This window comes from Melozone crissalis, unplaced genomic scaffold, assembly GCF_028551555.1.
Source record: "Melozone crissalis strain CALT ecotype California unplaced genomic scaffold, PUWL_Pcris_2 ptg000041l_1, whole genome shotgun sequence".
Lineage (NCBI taxonomy): Eukaryota > Metazoa > Chordata > Aves > Passeriformes > Passerellidae > Melozone > Melozone crissalis.
The window spans coordinates 2,165,314-2,188,667 of NW_026535819.1; the positions used below are offsets into that span (position 1 = coordinate 2,165,314).

Consider the following 23,354-nt stretch of genomic DNA (forward strand, 5'->3'; position numbering starts at 1 on the left):
TTCCCGGAGGCTCCGGAGGCCCGGGGCTCCCGGACCGGGCCGGGGCTGCCCCGTGCGGGGATGTCGGGGCAGGCAGGGCTGTCAGGGCACCATGGCACACCCGGCACCGCTCCGCTTGCAGGAACCGGCTGCTACATTCTCCGTTTCGGCGGCGCGGGGGAATTCGCCCGGCGGGGCCTTTCCCCGGGCAGTTCCCGTGCCCGCGGCCGGCACGGCGCCGCTGCCCCGAGCAGGGGAAGCCCCGATCCCGCCGGCCCCGGGGCGCGGCTCGGGCTCCCCGCTCCTCCCGGCCGGAGCGAGGCAGCATCGCCGACAGCCAGCCCAGCCCCGGTACCGCGGTGAGAACCCGGTACCGCGGTGAGAGCTCCGGTACCCGCGGTGAGAGCCCCAGTACCCGCGGTGAGAGCTCCGGTACCCGCGGTGAGAGCCCCAGTACCCGCGGTGAGCGGCCCCGGTACTGCGGTGAGAGCTCCGGTACCCGCGGTGAGAGCCCCAGTACCCGCGGTGAGCGGCCCCGGTACTGCGGTGAGAGCTCCGGTACCCGCGGTGAGCGCCTGCCAGGGCCCGGCGGGCTCAGGTACGGGAGAGGCGGGGATGCGGGGAGGGATGGGGGGGAGCGGGAGGGACAGAGGGAGGGACGGAGGGGAGCGGGAGGGATGGAGGGGAGCGGGCCCCGCTGCGGAGAACCGCCCGCAGCCCCCGCACACACGGGCCCGGTGCCCGAACCGCGCCCCAGGAATGCCCGGAGGGCAGCGTGGCTGGCCGGGGCTCCCGGCCGCTCTCCGGCCCCAGAGCCGGGGTGGGCTGAGGGACCCCCGGGCCGCAGCGCTCCGTGCCCCGGCATCCCCCCGGACCCCCTCGGTTCCGTGGCGTTTGTGCTGCCGGCTCTAGCCCAGGGCTCTGGCAGCCCCTGCGGGCACTGCCGAGCTCCCGCTCCGATGGTGCAGAGGGAAGAGCCAGGCCATGGGAAACGCTGCTGGCTCCCACACAGAGCCTCCAGCCCGGGCTGTGCCCTGCTCACATCGCGGCGGTCACAGCGCCAGCCCGGCCTGCCCACGGCAGCCTGCAGTCATTCATTTCCAGATTTCTCAGTCAGCGTGACTGCTGGTAATACTGAAACAGGGTATGGTGTGTCGGTGCTGTCATGGGGAGAAAAAAGCTTTATAAAGGGGTTATTATAATTAAACTGCACCAGTTCTCGGGGTGAAAACCTTCCTTAGACTTTCCAAGAGACACCAGAATCAATTTTGGCTGCTTTTCCAAAAATATCCCACTGCACAGCAACCAAACTGACCTGAATGTGCACAACACCTTGGCACATGTGGCTCCAGGTGGGCCTGGCCAGAGCACAGCATCAAGGGCTTGTGGCCTTGGGATTTCCTTTGTCATTTCACCACAAGTCTTATGACTTCGGGAAAGTCGCTCTCAACACACCAGCTGCTCAGTTTCTGTGTGTATGAAGTGAAATCACGAATTTTGAGAATTGATGTGGTTGGGGATTTACTCTGCAGAAACAATCCTGTGTGATGAGGACTGACGGGACTGGAGCTCATCTTTCTACAAGCTAAAAACTTTTGAAAGAAAACCCCAGCCCACCCTTTTTAGGACACTTTTAGGTCTATTTTTGTGTTGTGTTTGAGGGAAATTTTAAAGGTGTAATTTCCTGCTGGTGGCAGGTCAAACCCCTCTGTGACATTTGGTCGCGCCTGTCACTGCAGAGCCAGCCGAGCACAGCGAGGTTGCTGCTCAGATCTGGGGCTGCTCGGGGGCTCTGCTGCATCCTCCCACATCCCAGTGAGTGTTTGAGCACCTGGATTTTCTCTCCTCTCATCCAGAGCTCGCTGAGATGGCTGAGAGCAGCCCCAGGAGCCTGCAGGACCCCCCCAGCTCTGCCCCCGATGAGAACGAGTTCCCCTTTGGGTACCCCACCAGCATCTGTGAGGACGTGCCTGGGCAGAAGTTCCTGTGCACCAACTGCCACAACATCCTGAAGAAAGCCCTGCAGACGCTGTGTGGGCACAGGTACTGCTCTGCCTGCCTCACCTGGATCGTCAGGTAGGTGCTGGGCTGTGCCAGGGGCTCCCTGGCATTCCCTGCTGCCAGGATTTTCCATGGGGATGCAGGATATTCCCTGCCTCAGCCTTGTTCTGCCATGGAGCCTGATGGAGCTTTTCTGTCTGTGATAAAATAATTCTGATTTAACCTTAAAGGCTGACTTAATCCTTCCTTAGCACTTCACAGCCCTTTAGTAAGGATGTTATGGGGTTTTGGTGAATATAATGGCATATATGTCTGTATCTGTCTGGGCAATATGGGTGTTTTCTGTGTTTTAAAAGATTTCAGTTTTCACATTCTCTTTCCTACTTGGAGTTTTTGAATCATTCATGGGATAAATAGCATTCCATCTTTATTCCCATTTATGGTTCAGGCTGCCCTTATTTTCCTGCAATACAGATAAGATTAATGGGCATAGTCCTGATCTTGAACAGCAGAAGAGCAAAACTTTTTTAAACATCAGTGTGTTCAAGAATTGGCCTTTAGTGAACAAGGACTATGAATTCTGAGTGGAAATCACAATTTTCATGGGTTTATTTGTGGCAGTGCCTATACAGAGACTTCCTAAACTGCAGTACACCAATGGATTGGTATTTAATTTTTCTTTCTTTTTACCAGAAACAATAAAAATGCAATTTGCCAGAAATGTAAAGAGGAAGATCCTAACACTTTAGGTGAGGAAAGCGTATTGGCAGAAGACAGGGTAAGTTGTAGTTCACAGATCATTAATTCATCAATAACCATTCTCTGTAGTCATCATTGGACTGGAGTTCAGAAGGGAATAATCTAAAATGCAATAGCAGCTGATAGTTACACATTTTAACTTAAGCTTTAATAACTTGGATTTCCCAATGTTTTTGATTTTAAAAAGTGTAATGGCAGCCTCAGGACTTCCCAAATCCAGGTTCTGCAATGTAAAATCCCAAACTCTTCCATATGATTAACTTTTTATTGTCTCAAAGCAAGTGGTGCTTTCCTACTTGTAATAATATGTCTTAACTGTTACTTATTATCCTCAGGAAGTGTTTTAATGGATTTTCCAACCTCATGGTTTCTTGTGCCCCTCAAACATGAAGCTGAACATAATAATTGATACAAACTATGCCCTGGCCAATGTTTCATCTGCAATTTAATGGTGCAGATCTCTTCTTGTGTGATTTTCCTGGCAGATTGCTGTGCTGCTCTGTATCCCAAATGCAGAGTGGGCCCTGAGGCCCAGTCCCAGCCTGTCCTTTCCCCTCCTCTCTCATTACATGCAGGGATATCAACAGACACATAATTTGTCTACATTTTGAGGGGAGAAATGAAAACAAACAGGCAGCTGGAAGTGGCATAAAAGCCAAAGTTTAGGAAGCAGCAAAATAATGGATCTGCTGCTGCAGCTGAACTTGGTGATATCCCAGAAAAAAAAAACAACCTCCTCATTCTGGAATGAATTTCCCAATGACAGATGCCTTTAACTGTGGCAGGGCTTCCTCTTGTGCCAGGACCCCCATTTTAGTGCAAGGTGTAATATTAAATTGAGCAGTATTTCATCATTACATAACAATTGTACAATTCCTCGTGTTAGAATAACAAAAATCCATGTAGTGCAAAGAACAAGCCTCTCTCCCATCTGGTTCAGATTTTTTTAGCTCACTGCTAAATGGAAGCAGCCCAGATCTGAGCAGTGCTCTCGGTGCAGACTCTCAAGTGCTCTCTGCAGCACGTTTAGGAGGTGTTAATGACCCCGATAATGAAATGCATTCATTAAGGGACCCCACAGGCAGGGTCCTGTCAGCACATCGCTGCATGCGAAATATTTCGGGCTCCTGTGAAAAGAAATGCAAACTAAGAGCTGTAGTTGGGCTCGTTTTCGGTAAATTAATATCGTGTCAAATAAATTATTTTTGAGTGCTTAGAAATAAATTATTTCATAATTATTTGGGCTTCTACTACTCCAAGATTAACTTGCCAGGTCACAGAGTCTTATGTAGTACAGTTAATTTTAAAAAAATTAAAGATTTATCAAGGTGTGGGTTTCTAGCACCCTGTTTCTATTCCAAGGATGCATCCAAAAGTGCTTTCTGACCAATGTTTTTTTATTACTTTGTTTTCTTTCCAGGCTTTTGGTGATGCTGCCATTAATAAAGAGATTTCTGAGCTCAGGGTCCGCTGTGTGACCCCTGGGTGCAGCTGGTCTGGTATCATGAAGGATTTTGAGGTATGTTCAAAGAGAGTTTATTCAGATTAACATGGGGTGGGGACAGAGAGGCAATGAAACCAGAACATCAGCACACACAAATTAATGCAATTAATTAGAATCAGTGTCACTATTATGATTTATACCAATGTTTTTGGCCAAAATCGTGTCCAAATCTATGGAGGGTTCCCTGCCCATGGCAGGAAGTTGGGACTCGCTGATTTTTAAGGTTTCTTCCAACCCAAATCATTCTGTGCTTCTGTGATCAACTTTAGCGGGGCTTTGGCCAAATCCAGAACATTCTGAATGAAACTCACATTGCGCAAACTTACATCAGCTTGATATTTTATCCAGTGGTTTCCTTATTATTTAAATGCAAGGCTGCTACAAGGGGCAGAGCAGTTCAGTCTCCAGGACACTGTTCAGGCAATGTCCTTGGCATTTTTATTGGAGAAATAATTCCCTCCTCTGTCAATGTATTGATTGTATTCACCATTCTTTTCAGACTGATCTCAAATGCCTCAGTTAAAATATTTAAATGGGGAAGATTTGGCAAATCTGAGTAATGAATACAAGGGAGAGAGCTGGGGCCAGGATCAAGTTGTTTTTAAGCAAAAGCCCTAAGGGGCTTTTTAAGGGAGAGCTCATGTTTGAATTTACCAAATGTTGTTTGGTTTTGGTTTTGGTTTTGAGATTTTTTCAAAATTAATAATTAACAAAAAAAGCCCCAGTAAAGCTGGTGAGTTTTTCACCAGTAATCTCAGTAACTTTGTGGGGTGGGACTTTACCCAAGCTTAGAAGAAATGCAGATCAGAGCCCTGGGCTGCCAGAACAGACACTATTTATAGATAAATGTGGATATCTATTTATAGATAAATGTGAATGAGCACTTCACATGCTGCTTTATAACTTTGTACTTGCAGGAGCATCAGAGTTTGTGTGAATATGCTCTGATCCCCTGTCACACTGGCTGTGGGCACGTGGTGATGAGGAGGAAGCTGGCAGATCACTTGGAAAATGGATGTGTCAATAATGTGTCAGTGTGTCAGCAGTGCCACTGCAGCCTGGCCAGCTCTGAGTGCCAGGTAAGAACATTTCTCTCTCAAATAAAGGCTTTTTATTGATGCTTTCAATGATCTCTGGTGCCCGTTTTCCCATCCTGATTTCGTTGCACTCGGGGAATATTTAATTTTCCTGAGTTTGATCATTTTCCCACAGGAGTGTTGGGGGAAAATGGATGTGATAATGTGCTGGTGATGTGACAAAGGGCCCTGGTGCTCCCCTGGTTTCGGCTCCTGCCTCAAAATGAGTCCTGGTGTGAGGCAAGAGAAAACCAGATAAGCACAGACAGCAGCAGGAGGGGATCTTGAAAGTGGCTGAAGTTTATTCAGACCAAAACTACCCACAAATATGTAGGGCAGGATTCTGTCAGACATTATTTCTATTAGATCAGACCAGGTACAAATCTCCAAATTATCAGCAGTGTCCACAGACCAGGAAGATTTCACCCTGAATCTGCCACAAATATCTCAGTGCCCATTCAAACATATTTGCTTTATATTTTTATGTTATTTGCTCAAAACAATGAATATTGTTCCCTCCAAATGATCCCAAGAGGATAATTGCCAGCCTTGCAGGTGGGAGAGGAGAGCTCTGAATATTTCAGAGATGTAAATAGCTCTGTGTGTCCAAAGTGTCACAAATTGGTGCCTTTCAAATACTGAGCTGAGAGATTTATGAGGAATATGAGTCCTCCTGGGGTAGGAATGGGGTGTTCTGCTAAAATCTGCTCCTTGGGCAGTCCTGGCTGCTGAGAATTTTAAACTTTCTGTGCTGAAGGGCGCAGACCCCCAAGAAAATTCTGTATTTGACCTGAGGCCATGGAGAAGGCTTCCAAAATGTGTTGATAGCACTGGGATTCCAGATGTGGAGCTGGATTAAAGTGTGGGGTATCTCAGGGTGGAAAACAAGTGCCCTCAATCCCAACAGAGGAACAAGTGCCTTCAATCCCAACCTCAACAAGGTACAAAAAAGAAGCCAAACCTGCATTGCTCATCCCTCAGTGACCTGCAGAGAGAGGAGAACCCTGAGCCAGGCTCATCCTGCCAGTGCTGAGCCCAGATCTGAGAGCACCAGGAGGTGGCACCAGGAATTGCTGCCAGCCTTGCTGGGGCTGCAGGGCAGCCTGAGCCCGGCTCCTCCTCTGCCCAGAGCTCCTTTCCTCCCACTCAGCCGCCACCTCTTTGATATTTGGGTTGGGAAACCTTGGTAACCGAGCACGGGGTTGGCCTTGAGGTGGGGCTTTTTCTCGGCCTCCTTTAGTACGTGTAGAATTCATGATCTGCTCTAAGGAATTTGCACCGAGTTCAGAATTGTGATTATTTGTGGGTATTCCAGGTGTCCACAACCCTCTGGGAGAAAATAGGAAATTCTGGGTGCTGCTCTTGCTCTCTTCATTTTATTCACTCAGTTTAAGGTCTGGTGATTTTTTTGTATTGCTCTATTTTAAAATAAACTTCTCTCCTCTGAAGGAGAGTCCCACTCCCCCTCAAGAAATTGGTGAGCTGGAGGAGTAAAAGAGCAGAAATGAATAAGATCGCTGGCAAGATAAAAAGTGTTAAAAAATGAGTTAGAGAGTGAGAAAACCCCGTGGCTGCATTTCTGAGAACTGAAAGGGAAACCTCAGAACTGCTGTGCAGAGGAGCCTGTGAGGATGAAAGCCAGCCCTGTGCAGAGTGAGAGGGGAGAGCTGGCAGTTGTGTTAAATACAGATATTACAGAGCCAGGGGCAGGGATCACTTCACCCTTCCTGCAGGCAGGAAAGGCAGGAAGCTCCTGGGAGTGTGGTGCATTTTCTGCAGCACATCATGAGGGAGAATTTAGATTCCAGCCTCCAAAGTGTTCATGGCAGGATGCAAGAAGGGTCTGCACATTGAGCAAAGTGCATGGAGTCAATGCAGGAAGAGTTTATATTTGAATTAGAATTTATGTTGGAGTTTCCTGTGCTGTAACCTGTTTATCTTCATATATATTTATATATATATATATCTGTATATATTTGAATTTCCTGTTCTGCTGGTCATTGTTGCTTCCTGCTCTGTAACCCCCTGCTTGTCACTGCATGCATGTGAGGGCACATTTTTGTGTGGTTGCACATGACTTGAACCTGGCAACACCTGCACATTGCCAATCTTGTACCCAATATCCCAGGGTGACCTTTAATTCAATATTAAATAAGGTACTGAATCTTTTCCGTGTTTTGATGACAGGAGCATTCATGTGAAGGCAGTTTATGCAAGGAACAAAAACCTGTGCAAACAGAAACAGCATCAAAGGAAAAGGTGGGTGAAAGATGAGGGAGTGCAATGCAGCTTTATATCAATAATAAAATTATCACTTGTTCATTCAGATTAAACAAACACCTGAGAGCATCTTCAGATCCAGCAGTTGTTTCTGGCTGCTCTTTACATCCCAGCAAACCCTGCTCACTGCCTCCCCTCCCCTGCTCCCACAATTACCTTCAATAATTATCCTCCCAATTAACCTTGTAAAATGGGCAAATATTTGTTTCCTCTCATAGCTTGAGTGAGAGCCACCTGACCAGGAGGTGCTGTACAGCATTTCCAGCATCTTTGTGAGGAATTGGGTGATCCCTGTGCTCATTAAATTGTTCTGTCATTCTGGGGTGAGATGGACACCTCCCTGCCAGGCTGTATGCAGGACACTTGCTCTCACCTCCCTCTGAATTGATTTACCATCCATTTCCAAAGCTGGTTGGGCACTGGAAGCTGTGGAATTACCTTGATTTGAGTTAATCTCATTTATAGCTGCTGGGTTTGTGGCTTAGGTGTTTGTAGGGAAATAAAAGAATTCCCTTCAATTGGTTTTGATTATTTCCTCTGCTTCTTTTCCCAACAGAGCCACTCTACATCCTCAGCCAGCAAGGATGGCTGCTGTTTTTCTGAAGTTGGCTGTGCATTTAGGGTGAGTGAAACAGGTCCCTTCAGGATGTTCCACACCCTGGTTTGGACATTCCCTTCAAGAAGTGTCTCCCAAAACAGAACCAGCACTTCTGCTGCCAGGTGATGGAGCTGCACCTGCACCCTGAAGCTTTCCATCTCCCAGGGGCTGAAGGGTGGCTGGGGTGGCATGGAGGGGGCAGTGACAGCTTTGTCTCTTCCAGGGAAGCAAAGAGAAGATCCAGGAGCACGAAAAATCCGCGGTGGGAGCGCACATGCTGCTCCTGCTGCAGCACATGAGGCACCTGCAGGGATCCCTGTGCCCCAAGGGCTTCTCCACACGGCCAGAGCTGGGCTTGAGGAGTGCAGGGAAAAGCATCTGTGAGCTGCAGATGCCAGCAGAGCCAGAGCTGGACTGCTTCCCTGCCTCTTCTGTCCCTGGGGATGAGTCTGTCCTGCAGCAGCTCATGAGGGAGAAGGTGATTTCTGAGCTGGAAAATAAGCTGCAGGTGTTTGAGAACATTGTGGCAGTGCTCAATAAGGAGGTGGAGAGCTCCCATCTGGAAATCCTGGCCTTCAGGAGGCAGAGTGAGCTGGACCAGAACATAATACGGGGCCTTGAGCTGAAGGTAAAAATGACAGCAGGGATTGTCTGGGTGCTTGTTCTGTTCTGCAAATGCTGAGCTGGGCTAGGGACCAGCACAGGAGTCTGAGCTGTGGAGGGCTCGGTTCTGGACACATATTCAGGATCCTTTTGTTGTTTGATACATTTTCAAACGTGGATCTCTAATATTTGTTCTCTAAATCCACGTTTAGGTAGTGAGATGCTCCTGAGAGCTCTGGGTGTTAGTTTGCCATGATCAGACTGTGAGCAGGCAGCAGAGCTGTTTAATTGCCTGATCCTCTCACAGCAACATTTTGCCTGGAGGCCCAAACAACATCTCTGGGTATGTTTTGACATATTGCTGTCACTTAGGAAGGAATCAAAGCAGAGTTCCCAGAACGTGAGGGCTCCAGAAGGATGCAGCCACCCCTGCAGCACAGCCTGCAGCAGGGGCAGGCTGAGGACTGGGTTTTTCCTCTCAGATTGCAGAGCTGCACCAGTGCCTGATGCAGAAGGATGCAGGGCTGAGCAGCCTGCACAAGAGCCTGCTGTTCTCTGAGCAAGCCTCCTACGATGGCATCTTCCTCTGGAAAATCACCGAGGTGGGCAGGAAGCTGCAGGACTCTGTGACTGGCAGGACAGTCAGTTTGTACTCGCCAGGTAAAGCACAGGATGGAGATGTGTGCTCACAAACCCCAACCCTTCAGAATCCTCCCCCCTTTCTCCAGAACTCTGCTCTTTTCTGCAGCAGGAGCATCTTTGAGCAGCTCCCTAAGCCAAGCTGCTGTTTGTGCAGAGGTCTGTAATGCAGGGCATGGATGCGCTTTTCCAGAGGGCTGTGCTCTGGTTTGGGCTCTCACCCTGCCCTTGGCCCCCAGCACAGCTCCTGCAGTGGATCCATCCCTGCCAGCCCTGCTGGCACAACGTGGCTGCAGCTCCTTCCCATGGGGGCAGTAACTGGATTAGGTAAATTACACTTGTGTAATTTATAATTTATAATAACAGGTCATTTTCACCAGGGTTTGAGGCACTAAAAGGATTGCAACCACTGGGTTTTCATTGCTTGTAATCTCCAGGGGGTGCTGATTTCTCTGTTCTCCTTTCTGTGAGAGCAAACCACGTCACACATTGCTTTTTCCCATATACCAGAACACACATTATGCCTTATTTCCCCCCAAAAACCATCCTTGCTAATGAAGAGTTCTGATTTTCAGCTTTCTACACTGCAAAGTATGGCTACAAGGTGTGTCTGAGGGTGTACCTGAACGGGGATGGGACAGGGAAGGGAACCCACATGTCCCTGTTCTTCGTTGTCATGAAAGGAGATTACGACGCTTTGCTGCCGTGGCCCTTCAGGCACAAGGTAAGAAGGGAAACCTTTCCAATCTGATCCCAGCCAAAAGCCAGCACAAGGTGACTCTTTCCCTGGAGTTTTGTGGGAGCTGAGTGCTTTTCCACATCCCTTTCCAAAGGTGAGGAGCTGCCCTGCAGTGCTGAGTAGTGATTTGTGTCCTACTGGAGTCCCTTGCAGGGAAAGCTGCTCCTGCTGACATTCCAGGCTTTGCCAGGCAGGATTTTCACCACCAGAACGTGGTGTTTGGAATATTCCAAACACCTGATTTGGTGCCTGAAGGCATCCCAAGGGTGAGAGTTCCACTTACAGAGGTGTCACTGATGTCTGAGGTGATCCTGGGCTGGTTTTCCCCAAAGTGAGATCTGATAATGGCAACAATGGTTAGGAAGGCAGTGAAACCATGGCAGGGCCTGACCTGTGCTCTGGCACTTGCCTGATAATAATTCTGCAAACCTTTCATATAAATAGTTTTACTGCCAGCTAACAGCCAAAAAATAGAAATCAAAGTTCCCAATACTCACTGTATTAAAAGATTGTTACAGATCTTTCATATTTCAAGGTATAGAACAGTGAGTAAATAAAAGGAGTAATGAGGTGGGGATATTTAAGTTGCGTCTTTTACATATTTGTGCATGGGCAGTTGAGCTGTTTCTTCTGATTCCAAAGCACAAAAACAGAATAAATGCAATCACTCTAACCAAACCCAGCGGCTGTTTAAGTTGTCAGGAGAAAGAGACTTTGGACTGTGCAGTTCTCTACCAAGGAATAATTCCTTACTTGATTTAATTTAATTTCATTTTATGGGTAGCAAAGTTTTAAAAGCTTCATCTGGGAGTTCACATGAGCCAACCTTGCAGGTTGGAAACCTTTGTTACAGTTTGTATTTAATTATCAATGGAGCACCAGCTGCTTTTGCAGCACTTCTGCCCCTGGTTTGTTTGTTTTGCACCCCAGTAACTGCCCACTGCCACGTTCTGTTTTCCAGGTTACATTTATGTTGCTGGACCAAAACAACAGGGAGCACATCATCGATGCCTTTCGCCCAGACCTGACTTCTGCCTCCTTCCAGAGGCCCGTGAATGAGATGAACGTGGCCAGTGGCTGCCCCCTGTTCCTGCCCCTGGCCAAGCTGCAGTCCCCCAAACACGCCTACGTCAGGGAGGACACGCTTTTCCTCAAGTGCATCATAGAGACAAATTAGCAGCTCCTCAAGTGTGGCTGGCCTGTAAAATAATCAGTTGTGATAAAACATCGCATTTCAAAAACACCCACCCCGTAAACAAATATTTATCAAAGTTTGTTTGGGAAGGAACTGGATATTCTGTGTGTCTTCTCCTCTATTCCACCTTTCAAATGTTCTTTCAGGGACAGAGTACTGGAGTAATTTACCTAATCAGATTATGCTTCTTCTCTCTGTATCACTTTGACAAGTGCTGTATTTATTACAATCATTCATATTTTCTTATGATTTTATTTATTTACTAAATAAAACTCACTAACTTAAGAAAGGCTTGGTGATTTTTTTCACTGTCAGATAGGGAATTGAGCAGCTTGGAGAGGTTACAGAAACAGCTGAGCTGTGCTGCACTTTCCTTCCTTGCTGTTTCCTTTCCTTCTTTCTGGGGAAAGGAAGATCCTGTTGGAAATGCCCAGAACATCTCTGTGTATTGTGTATTTCCCTCAGACCTGCCTGGCTGGGAGAGCCCTTCCAGGCTCTTCAACAGAGCCCACAGGGAGAGCTCAGTTAGAAAAAGGGTGGATATGGATCAAATCCACGCTAAATAAATAAACAGACACGAAACCCCATGCCCAGGGCTCCTCCTTTCAAAGGCAGAGCTGGCAAAGAGCAGCCAGACCTCAGCCAGATCCCAGCCAGATCCCAGCCAGATCCCAGCCAGATCTCAGCCAGATCTCAGCCAAATGTCAGCCAGATCCCAGCCAGATCTCAGCCAGATCTCAGCCAGACCCCAGCCTGATCTCAGCCAGATCTCAGCCAGATCTCAGCCTGATCTCAGATCTCAGCCTGATCTGCTCTGACTGAGGGTGCAGGCACCCGTCGGACCCCAGCCCCTCTCCCGAGGGCATTTCCATCCCTGGAGGGGCTCCAGGAGCCCTGCGAGGCTCGTTCGGAGCCGGAGCAATCCCCGGATCCCCTTTCCAGCCTCGGGGCTCCGCTCCCAGCCCGGTCCTTCCCCATTTTCCTCTCCCACCCTCAGCACCAAAGCGCCTCGCTGAGGAAGTGGCCGGCACTGAGAGGAGCTGGAATCGGGGAATTATCAAGAGTTTTCTGATCCAGCAAATCATTCCTGTGTGATTGTGTCTGGATCAAACCAAACGAGGCAGAAAAATCACGGAGACTTTGAGGGAGTCAAATCAGCAGCGTTTGCTCCGTGTTTAATGGCCAGGTTGGCAAAGAGTCAAAATGCTCCTGCAGCTAAGACGGTCTGAAATGGTCAAGGACAAGGTTTGGAGGGAACTTTTTTTTTTTTTAATGGACTAATAAAGATGAAAAAAAATTAAAAAAAAAAAAGCCAGGCAAATTTTTGGCTTATAAGCCCTTGTTCAGGATAGGTAAAGGACTTTAACTTTGCACGTGATGCCTTGAACTGGTTGTGTTGGTCACTCAGGTGGCTCCAGTGGGGTTGAGACCCTGGGAGCAGAGGGAAGAGGGGGAATGACCAACCTGTGGGAGCCACTGCTACTCTCAGGGATGTGTCCATGGAACGGGCTGTTCCTCCAGCTGGAATGGCCCCTGGGAGCCGCTCTGGGCCGCCCATCCACGGCAGCCCCCGGGGCCAGCGAGAGCCGCAGCAGCTCCGATCCCCGCGCCAGGCCTGCAGCTCCGTGTTTGGGTTTCCATTCAATATTCCTCGGCTTCGGTCTCCAAGGCTACACGCCAACATCCAACCCCTCCTCCCACTGCTGTTTTCAAAGAAAGAAAAACACTGTGAAAAGAGGCTGCAGCGATTTCTGGGCAGTTTTCAAAGCAGAGGCAGCGCTGGGAGCTGCTCTGCCCGCGGGCTCTGCTCCGACATCCCCGGGTGCTCCATCCCCGTGCAAGGGGGAAAACAGCTCCCCTTGGCAAGCGAGGGGTGTAGGGGAGCAGTTTAAAGGTTTTAAGGAAAAAATGGGAGTTTGGAGTAGTTATCTACACAGGGCTTCGTTCAAATCCTTCTGCAAAAGCTGAGTTTTTTGGGAATTCCATAGCCGGGAGCCCTGCCCTGGAGCTGTGCTGGCCCCACTCCCTGGCCGAGGAGGGTGTGGGGCTGCTGCCCTCGGCTTTGGCCGCTTTTGGGGCTCTCGTTCATTTCTATTCCCGTGCTCACAGAACAATCTGCTTTTGACAGCCGGATACCCCTGCCCTGCTCCGGCACAGACAGAGGGACAGCCTTGGCTGCTGAACCAGTGTCCAGCTGCTCCAGGTGCTGTGACAGCCCCAGAACCCGCCAGGGACCGCCATCCCACAGAAAGGGGATATCAGGGGACAGCCAGGTGGGTGTGCAGAGGAGGAAGAGGAGGATGAAGAGAAGGAAAGAGAGGAGAAAGGAAGATGAGGAGGAAGAGGAGGCGAAGAGCAGCACCCAGTAGCTCACTGCAGTGCGATCTGATACCAGGCTTGCTGGGTGCTGTGACAGAAGCACCTGCAGAGAAACCAGAGTTAAATCTGCTTTATGTTGCTGTAATTATGTTACTAGAAAATACAGGACACATCTCAAATTCTGGGGTGTTTATTTTTCACTTTTGTTGGAGACTTTTGTCCCAAGGCGATGTTCCCTGTGGAACATGCTCTCTGTCCGTGTGGAAGGGTTTCAGTCAGGTTCTCCCCGCGTACACCCCCTGTGAACTCGCTCCAGCTCTGATTTCCGTGTCGCTCCATCCGCATTCCTGCGGCACCAGCGCGGGGCCGGGAGGAGGGAGCGGCTCCCGGTGCCCCCGGGACAGGCCGGGACAGGAGCGCTGTCCCGGAGCGCAGCAATCCCGGGGATTTCGGGCACAGGGAGCAGCCCCGGGGCACGGAGCGGGGCTGCTCCAGGGTTCTGGGTTATTTTAGTGCCGAGGTGACTCACGCTGATCCCGGTGTGACTCAGGGGGAGCTGCTCAGGGGCACGGCTCGGCTCGGCTCGGCTCGGCTCGGCTCGGCTCGGCACACTTGGCTCACACGGGGTTTTTCTCACGCAGCCCCGCACAGGGAGCGGCGGGGCGGCCGTGCCGGACCCGCGGCTCCGGGAATCGCCTTTCCGACCCCTCCGCAGGTGCAGCACTCTGACACCAGGGTTTTATGGGAAAATTTGATTAAACAAATGATTCCCGAGTGCCGGGTGCTGAAAGGGAGGCTCAGCCCGGGCCGTGCCGCTCTGCCCTGGCGCTGCTCGAGGTTTGTGACACGTCTGAGCCCCAGCTCCCAGGGCCGCATCCATCACGGACAGGAAAACGAACGGACTCTGCTTGGCCCAGACCCCGCGCTGGGAATCAGCTCTCCTATGGCCCGAGCAGCCTGGAAAACATTGCTTTTCCAGCACCGCTTTCCAACAAACACCGAATCCTACAGATTTCTTCTTGGCACCGACCGAAGCGTTTTTACAGCGGCTGATTTTTCTCTGTGAGATTCAGAGAAAGGCTGCAAGGCTGCTCCCGCTTCCAGGAATCGCGGCGAGCACAGGTCGTTCCCTCTCGGGGCAAGGCTGCGCAGGCACTGCCCGCATCCCACCCCCGCCCGCCCCCGCCCCGGGGCACCGGGGGAAGCTTTTCCCCGCCTCGAGGGGACAGCGGGGACGTCCCGCGTGTGGCAGAGGGTGACGGTGCCTCTCCATGGGCGGTGGGTGCGTGGCCGACCCTGGGTGCCCGTCCCGGCCCCGGGGATGCCGCCTGCGCTCTCCGGAGCACCGGGGTATGCCGAGCCGGGATGCGCCCTGCCGGTCCGGTCCGCTCGGTTCCTATCGATGCCAGTCCACGCCGATCGGTCGCTGCCGGTCCGTGTCACTCCAGTGGGTCGGTGCCAGTCCGGTCCGGTTCGGTCCGCGCCGGTCGGTGCCGCTGTGTGCCGTGCCGTTCCGTGCCGTGCCGTGCGGTGCCGGTGGGTGCCGCGGGGATGCGCTGCGCTGCGGTGGGACCGGACCCGTGGGAGGCGGCGGGGGCGGCCCCGCTAATTGCATAACCGGGACGTCAATGCCGGCGGGAGCGCGGGGGAAGCGCGGGAAGATGGCGCCCCGCGCCCGGCCCCCGCCGCGCCCCGCAGCCCCCCGGGCCCGCGCCCCGAGCGCCCGCTGAGAGCCGGGGGCTCCGCGGTAAGGGCGGCAGCGGCGCCGCCGCGGGCACCGCGCGGGACGGGCGGGACGGGCGGGACGGGCGGGCGGAGGCGCCGCGGCCGCCTTTGAATGAGCCAATGGCGGCGGGGCCGCGGCCGCCGCTCGGGGCTGCCCGCGGCCACCCCCGGCAGGTGCCACCGGGGCGCGGGGGACGCCCTCCCGCTGCTGCCCGGCCCCGAGCGGCGCGGGGCTCCCGCACGTGTCCGTGGAGCCGGGGGGAGAGCGGCGGAGCCCCGGGAGGGAGCGGCGGGGCGGAGGGAAGAGCGGGGGTCCCGGGGGCGCGGAGCGGAGCCGCCGCCGCGCTCGGACGCGCTCCCACGCGGGGACCCGGCGGTGTCGCGGCTGGGGAGCGCCGGGCTCTGCCCGGAGCGGGATCGCTCTGCCCGTCCCGGGGCTCCCGGGGAGCGGGAGAGTCCTCACTGATGGCAGGGCCGGGCAGAGCGGGCTCGTGTCGCGATCCGGACACGCGTGGTGCCGTGAGGGCACACGTGTGGCCGTGACGGGAGCCCCAAGGGGAGAAAAGTCCCTTTCGAGCCGTTTCCGTGGCGTCCTTGGGGATCGCGGCTCTGCTGTGGGTGCTTTCTCTGCCTCCTGCACCCCAAACCTCGTGGCGGTGACATTTGGCCGCCTGGCTTCGCTCGCTGTGGGTGGTGCTGGCACATCCCTGCTTCTGCAGCAGTCCCGCAAAACTGCGCGGAAATCGCGATTTTAAAATCACAGCACATTTAAAGCTTTTATTCCTTATGTGCCCCTTCCCAAAAGGGAACCACGCCGACCTGTGGCGTGTCCCGCTGCTGCGGGAGCCTCTCGGGGGTTAAATCCCTCTTGTTCGCCAGCAGCAAAGATTTTGGCTGCTCCCTGGATTTCGTGGAAAGGAACCGTCCCAGCGGCTCTGCTTTGCAGCGTGCTGAGCCCCTGCTGGTGGGGCTGAGCCGCCTCCAGCCTCGGTCCTGCCGGGCAGAGCGCTCAGGGATGCTGTGCCGTTCCGTGCCGTGCCGCGCCGTGCCGTTCCGTGCCGTGCCGTTCCGTGCCGTACCGTACCGGCGGGTGACAGCGCGTGTGTCCCCTGCAGGCGGTGCCGATGGAGGGCGCGGAGCTGAGCCCGCTGATCCGCGATGTGTACGCGGCCGCGGGCCGGGTCCCGCCGGCGGCGCGGAGGGGCAGCGGCTGCCGGGAGCTGATGGTCCGGCTGAGCGAGGGGCAGTACGTGCTGTGCCGCTGGACAGACGGGCTCTACTACCTCGGCAAGATCAAGAGGGTAACGTGGGCACCCCCGGGAGCGCGAGAAGCCGAAGTGGTGCCGGGGCCAGCGGAGCCGGTGCCGTTCCCTGGCTCAGTCCCCGGCTCAGTGTGTCCTTGGGCGTTTCGGGTTTCCATCCTGCCCCGGGGTGTCACACCCCAAACCCGAGTGCCCGCAGCCCCGAGGGACTGGATCGGGCACCAGGGAAAGCAGGGAAGCGCTGGGAATGGGAGCTGACCCACAACAGTTCTCCTGCTCTCCTGTGGCAGGTGAGCGGCTCCAAGCAGAGCTGCCTGGTCACCTTTGAGGACAACTCCAAGTACTGGGTGCTCTGGAAGGACATCCAGCATGGTGAGTGTTGCCCCATTCCCCCTTTCCCGCCGTGGGACCCCTCCCGGCAGCCCGGGGACGTGGCTGTGCCACCGCTGTCACCCTGCTCCCACAGCCGGTGTCCCCGGGGAGGAGCCCAAGTGCAGCATCTGCCTGGGGAAGAAGTCGGGCCCCAGGAACGAGATCCTCATCTGCGGCAAGTGCGGGCTGGGTGAGTTGGGTGTCCCCCCCGGGCCCTGCCGAGCCTGGCCCGGCCCCGCGGCTGATACCGAGCTCTCCGCAGGTTACCACCAGCAGTGCCACATCCCGGTGGCCGCCGGCGCCGAGGGCCCTCTGGGGACGCCGTGGTTCTGCCGCCGCTGCATTTTCGCGCTGGCCGTGCGGGTGAGTGCGGCTGCCCCGGCTCCGTGCGCTGCCCGTGGCCGGCACAGCGGGCAGGACGGGCCCGAGCGGCCCTGCTGACCCCGGCCCTGCCTCTCCCGCAGAAAGGGGGGGCCCTGAAGAAAGGAGCCATTGCCAGGACGCTGCAAGCCGTGAAGATGGTGCTGTCCTACAACCCCGAGCTGCTGGAGTGGGACTCCCCACACCGAACCAACCAGCAGCAGTGCTACTGCTACTGCGGGGGGCCCGGAGAGTAAGGGCAGCCTGAGTGTCACTGCTGGCTTTGTGGGGACAGTAAGGGCAGCCTGAGTGTCACCAATGGCTTTGTGGGGACAGTAAGGGCAGTCTGAGTGTCACCAATGGCTTTGTGGGGACAGTAAGGGCAGCCTGAGTGCCACCATTGCCTTTGTGGGGAAAGGAAGATGGGATCAGGGTGGGGATGTTTGATCCCAGGCTTGCAGGGCACTGCCCTGGGGCCAGCAGCTCTGCTGCCTTGGCCATCTGGGTCTCTGCACAGACACACGGGTTAGGGACACTCTTTCTGCCCCTGGCTGGGGTCTGTGTCTGGGAGGGGACTGGGGCACTGCTGCCACATGCTGCCCTCACTGTCACCGCTCTGTCCCTGCCCAGGTGGTACCTGAAGATGCTGCAGTGCCACCGCTGCCGGCAGTGGTTCCACGAAGCCTGCACCCAGTGCCTCAGCGACCCCATGATGTTTGGGGACAGGTATGGCCCTGCTGGGCATGGCTAGGGTGGCTCCATGGGCACACCCCAGCTCTGTGTCCCTGACCCATCTGACACCGCCATGGATCAGGTGGCCCTGTCCCACAGAGCCCCACTGCCCCTGACCTCACTGTCACCATTGTCCCTGTCCCACAGAGCCCCACTCCCCTTGGCCTCGCTGTCACCATTGTCCCTGTCCCAGCTGTCCCATCCCTGGGCCCTGCACAGCTGAGGATGTTCCTCACCCCCAGCCTGTCCCTGGTGTTTTGCAGGTTCTATGTGTTCTGCTGCTCTGTGTGCAACCAGGGACCGGAGTACATCAAGCGCCTGCCCCTGAGATGGTGAGGAACGGGCTCTGCCTCCTCTGGGATGAGCCCAGGTGGCTCTGGGACACGGGGCTGGATGATCCCTGCAAGGGCTCAGCTGCAGGCAGTGTCCGACATCCCCCCAAAGCCCAAGGGATGCTGTTCTGGCTGTGGCATCCACTGGGATTCACCTCTGGGCTGGGCTGCTTCCCCTGTGAGGTGTGGGGAGGTTCCAGAGGTAGTTTGGGAGGCTCTGGGAGCTGTAGTGGCACTGGCAGAACAGGGCATGGGGGTGGTGGCACCATCCTGCCAGGGCTGCTGACCCTGTGCCCCTCTTTGCTGCAGGGTGGACATCGTCCACCTCGCCCTCTACAACCTGGGTGTGCAGAGCAAGAAGAAATACTTTGACTTCGAGGAGATCTTGGCCTTTGTGAACCACCACTGGGACCCTCTGCAGCTGGGGAAGGTACAAACACACCTTGGGTTGGGCTGGAGAGCAGCAATGGGAGGGAGAAACGTAATCCCAGCTTGTGCAGCACCCAGCATGGCAGCTCCTGCTCCAGAGGGGTTTAATAATAAATAAGAGTTTCCCTTCCTCTGCGCTGGGATTTTCCTTGGAGTGTCAGAGCTGACGCCTTTCCCAGTGGGAGCTGGAGCTGGGGGAAGCACTCACACCATGAAACTTGTCCCGGGTCAGGACGGGCATTCCCGAGGGTGGCACTGCCAGGCCCGGGTGGCTCTGGCCGGGCCTTGGCTCCCTCCGTCCCTCCCTCCGTCCCTCCCTCGCTCCCCGGCCCCGGGCCGGAGCCGAAATGCGGAGTTCGGGTTCCCCCGTCTGTTGGGATCGGGCATAAGCAGGGCGGGCACTGAGCCCTGCGCGCCCCTTCCCGCAGCTCACGGGCACCCCGGTGTCGGAGCGCGGCCCCCACCTCCTGAACGCCCTCAACAGCTACAAGAGCCGGTGAGAGCCGGGGAATGGGCAGGGAGGATGCGGAATGGCACAGGGAGGATGCGGGATGGGTACAGGGGGGATGCGGGATGAGCGGGGAGGATGCGGGATGGCATAGGGAAGATGCGGGATGGCATAGGGAGGATGCGGGATGGCATAGGGAGGATGTGGGATGGCATAGGGAGGATGCGGGATGGCACAGGAGGATGCGGGATGGGCAGGAGGATGCGGGATGGCACAGGGGGGATGCGGGATGGCATAGGGAGGATGCGGGATGGCATAGGGAGGATGTGGGATGGCATAGGGAGGATGCGGGATGGCACAGGAGGATGTGGGATGGGCAGGAGGATGCGGGATGGCACAGGGGGGATGCGGGATGGGGCTCAGGGTGGATGCGGGATGCTCCATGCCAGCCCCGCTGAGGGCTCTGCTCCCTGCCCTCCCCTCGGCGCCCAGGTTCCTGTGCGGGAAGGAGATCAAAAAGAAGAAATGCATCTTCCGCCTGCGGATCCGCGTCCCCCCGAACCCCCCCAGCAAGGTGCTGCCGGAGAAAGCCCCCGGCGAGGGCGAGAGCGGCTCCTGCGAGCTGAAGAAGAGGGGGAAAAGCAAATACGCCCATAAGGACAGGTGAGCGGCCCCGCTGGCCCCGCGGCAGCAGCAGCAGCAGTACCAGCCCCCTGCCCCTTCCCCTGCCCCTGCCCGAGCCCCCTCACTCACTCCTGCCCTGTTTGCAGCCCCCTGCCCCTGCCCGAGCCCCCTCACTCACTCCTGCCCTGTTTGCAGCCCCCTGCCCCTGCCCGAGCCCCCTCACTCACTCCTGCCCTGTTTGCAGCCCCCTGCCCCTGCCCGAGCCCCCTCACTCACTCCTGCCCTGTTTGCAGCCTCCTCCCGCGGCAGCTCCAGCAGCAGAAGCGAGCGCGGCGCAAGAGGGCCAAGTTCCTGCTGGAGGACGCCATTCCCAGCGTGAGTGCCTGGTCCTCTCCTCCCTGCCCGGCCCTGGGCTGCCCGCAGGTCTGAGAGCTCCTGAGGGCACCGAGGGCTCCTGCCGGTCCCGGGGTGTGGGCAGCACCCCTGTGCCAGGCAGTGAGGAGGGAGCTCTCTGTTTTTGTGACAGAGCGACTTCACCTCGGCCTGGAGCACCAACCACCACCTGGCCAGCATCTTCGACTTCACGCTGGACGAGATCCAGAGCCTGAAAAGGTCTGTGCAGCCAGAGCAGGGCTGTGGGGGACAGGGGTGCTGCTAGTGCCAGGCGGGGGCAATGCGGCATCCCAGACTGTCCCATCCCACCCCATCCACAGTGCCAGCTCAGGACAGACGTTCCTGTCGGACGTGGACTCCACAGATGCCACCAGCACCTCAGGCTCGGCCACCACGAGCCTCTCCTACGAGTCCAGGTGAGGACTGAGCCCCTTGCCCCCTTCTGGAGGGGTCCTGGTGGCATGGCCAAAGATGAGGGCCTGTGTGTCCCCTCTTCGTGTCCCACCCTGGGGAGCTTTCCCTGCCTGTGCCCCAAAACGGGCTGGGGGTCCCAGAGTGGCGCTTGCAGGGGGTGCAGGGTCAGAGCTGTCAGTCCTTGCTGTGCTCCCCAAATGGGACGGAGCTTTCCCGGCTCCCTCCAGAAGGCACCCGGGGTGGGGGGGCACATTTTGTGTGCCACCCTCACTCGTGCCCTGTGCCCTCCCCGAAGCCGCAGGACCGTGGGCAGCCGCAAGCGCAAGCTGGCAGTGCCCGCCTACGCCTCGGGGGCCAAGAGGCGAGGAGCGGCAGAGCCGGGCGGGCATCGCCCCGAGGGCAGCGAGAACCCGGCCGGCCCCGAGCGCCCCGACGGCGGCATCGACAGCCACACCTTCGAGAGCATCAGCGAGGACGACTCCTCGCTGTCCCACCTCAAGTCCTCCATCAGCAGCTACTTCGGGACCGCGGGCCGGCTGGTGTGCGGGGAGAAGTACCAGGTGCTGGCACGGCGGGTGACGCTGGAGGGCAAGGTGCAGTACCTGGTGGAGTGGGAAGGCACCACCCCGTACTGAGCCCTGCCAGCCCCCGAACCTCTCCCGGAGCCAGGGCGGAGCAGATCGGGCTGCTGGGGAAGCCCGAGGCACAGGAGAGGTGCTGGTCCCTCCCGCGGGTGGAGGCAGCGCCCAGGCGGGCAGGGCGGCCCAGCGGTGAAACCTAAAGCCCTGACACTCTGTTTTATTCATGTTAACGATTTTTAGTTCCTTGGCTGTGTTTATGCAGAGCGTAGCCCAGCCGTGCCCTGCTGATGGAGCCGGTGGTGCTCAGAGCACTGAGGGGGTCTGGTCCCTCCAGAAGGGTCCCCCTGGCACAGCTGGAGCAGCTGCTTGGGGGGCACCCCACACCCTCGGCCTGTGCCTGGCACAGCCTGGCTCACCCCATTGTCCCGGCCTGACCGAGCAGCCTCGGGGGGCTCCTGCTGTCCAAACACCAACCCCTCCCCATCCCTGGGCTCCCAGAGCTCATCCCTGCACCCTCGGGAAACTGGGATTTCCCACCTCATCCTGAATCCACTCATTGAAGGAACGTGGTTTGCTTGATATGGGAGGAAATGCCCCAGACCCAGCCCAGGTGTGGCTGTTGCAGCCATGGGGCACATGGGCTCTCACCCCACGGCCTGGACTGAGTGTGTGCTGCCCCAGCTCCATCTCCCTGCTCTGACAATCATGATCTTGGAAGAGATCGTCCAAAAAATCCTCCTTTGCCTTAAAACCACCATGAGCACTGCACAGAGCAGAGCCCAAGGCCTTTGTTCCTACAGGAATCTTCATCCCAAATGTGCCAAACCAGCAGACAAACCAAAAAAGGCTGAGGAGGACAAGGGGTAAAGGCTGTACTGTGTCCACCCCTGTGTCCATCCCTGTGGCCTCCTGGCTGTGCCTCTCTCACAGTGCTGATGTTTGTGAGCACTGGGCTTGATTTGTCTGCAGGAGAGAAGGAGCAGCCCCTCCTCCAACAGAGCAATACTGCCAGCTTGGGCAGGAGCAGAGCAGTTGGCTTTTTAAAAAAGATTCCAGTATCAGATAGATGTGTTAGGTTTTTATCCCTTAGAGAGACAGAGGGGTATTTTTGATGTCCTCCTCCTCTCTCCCCACCCCACCGTGGCTGTCCCAGGGGATGGAGGGAGGGCCATGCTGGGCTGTGGGGTCCTGTCCTACCTGTGCTGGTGGGATCTCACTCATCCAGAGCACAGTGTCCCTGTCCCTTTGGGAGAGGGGCTGCCAGGTCCCCCCATCCCTGGCAGGGAGGGTCCAGCAGCTGGAGAACTGCCTGTCCTGCCTTAGCTTTGCCCTTGAAGGATCACTTCAAACATTTCCCTTTCTGAGTGCCTATGGAGCCCTTCCAAGGGCTGTGCCAGGGCTGAGCAGGGTTGTGCCAGTGGGAGCACCCACAGGATCTGGCCCTGGCCCCTCTCTGCTCCCTCTCCGTTCCCTCTCCTCCTCTCCTGGCTTCTTGCAGAGAATTGAATGTGGAGCCTTTAAAAGTATTTTTGTTGCAGAGTATATTTTGCATTCGCTGTAATAGAGATTATAACAACTCTGTGCACCTTCTGATTTCAGGTTGCTGCTTGTAAGCACCTCTCACTATACCCGAGTTGTAATTAATATGTCTGATGTACAATTAAAAAGTGGGGTTTTTTTCAAAGTCACTGTTTTTCTGTAGTGTGAGGATTGTTGGGTTGGGGTGCCCAGTACGGGTTGTGCTGCTGGGCTGTGCTCTGTGCCAGGTGAGCTGTGCAAGCCCAGGACAGGCCTTTCCTCCTGCCCAGGTAAGAAACTCCTGTTTATTCCCTTCCCGGTCACTTAAATACCCCAAAAATGTCCCCTAAGTTATGTCCCAGACACCATGAACATGAGGATCCTTCTACAAAGCTCAGCTCAGGTGGGGTAGGGGCACAGTGCCAGCAGGACCTCGAACTGTGCAATGGGGAAGAAGGTAAGGGTGTAGAAG

The 23,354-nt window shown here is 55.5% G+C and overlaps 2 protein-coding genes across 3 annotated transcripts; both read left to right on the forward strand.

Annotated features, from left to right (window-relative positions):
• The first annotated feature begins 385 nt into the window (after positions 1-385).
• On the forward strand, positions 386-11,934 carry TRAF1 (TNF receptor associated factor 1). Of its 2 annotated transcripts, none has more exons than XM_054284267.1 (11): positions 386-420; positions 1,836-2,055; positions 2,674-2,758; positions 4,160-4,258; positions 5,161-5,322; positions 7,507-7,578; positions 8,156-8,221; positions 8,421-8,825; positions 9,283-9,460; positions 10,015-10,163; positions 11,140-11,934. In XM_054284267.1, the coding sequence occupies exons 2-11, from the start codon at positions 1,847-1,849 to the stop codon at positions 11,353-11,355; spliced, it is 1,641 nt and encodes a 546-aa protein (XP_054140242.1). In that variant the 5' UTR covers positions 386-420; positions 1,836-1,846; the 3' UTR covers positions 11,356-11,934. The 2 variants fall into 2 exon arrangements, with proteins under 2 accessions (XP_054140242.1, XP_054140241.1); XM_054284266.1 differs by lacking the exon at positions 386-420 and adding an exon at positions 538-577.
• Positions 11,935-15,882: 3,948 nt separating this feature from the next.
• On the forward strand, positions 15,883-23,052 carry PHF19 (PHD finger protein 19). The gene is made up of 16 exons (XM_054284492.1): positions 15,883-15,936; positions 16,223-16,381; positions 16,533-16,718; positions 16,970-17,051; positions 17,146-17,241; positions 17,314-17,414; positions 17,516-17,664; positions 18,042-18,137; positions 18,407-18,475; positions 18,785-18,905; positions 19,333-19,400; positions 19,845-20,015; positions 20,270-20,351; positions 20,503-20,588; positions 20,690-20,785; positions 21,079-23,052. The coding sequence occupies exons 1-16, from the start codon at positions 15,883-15,885 to the stop codon at positions 21,416-21,418; spliced, it is 1,956 nt and encodes a 651-aa protein (XP_054140467.1). The 3' UTR covers positions 21,419-23,052.
• Positions 23,053-23,354: the final 302 nt, after the last annotated feature.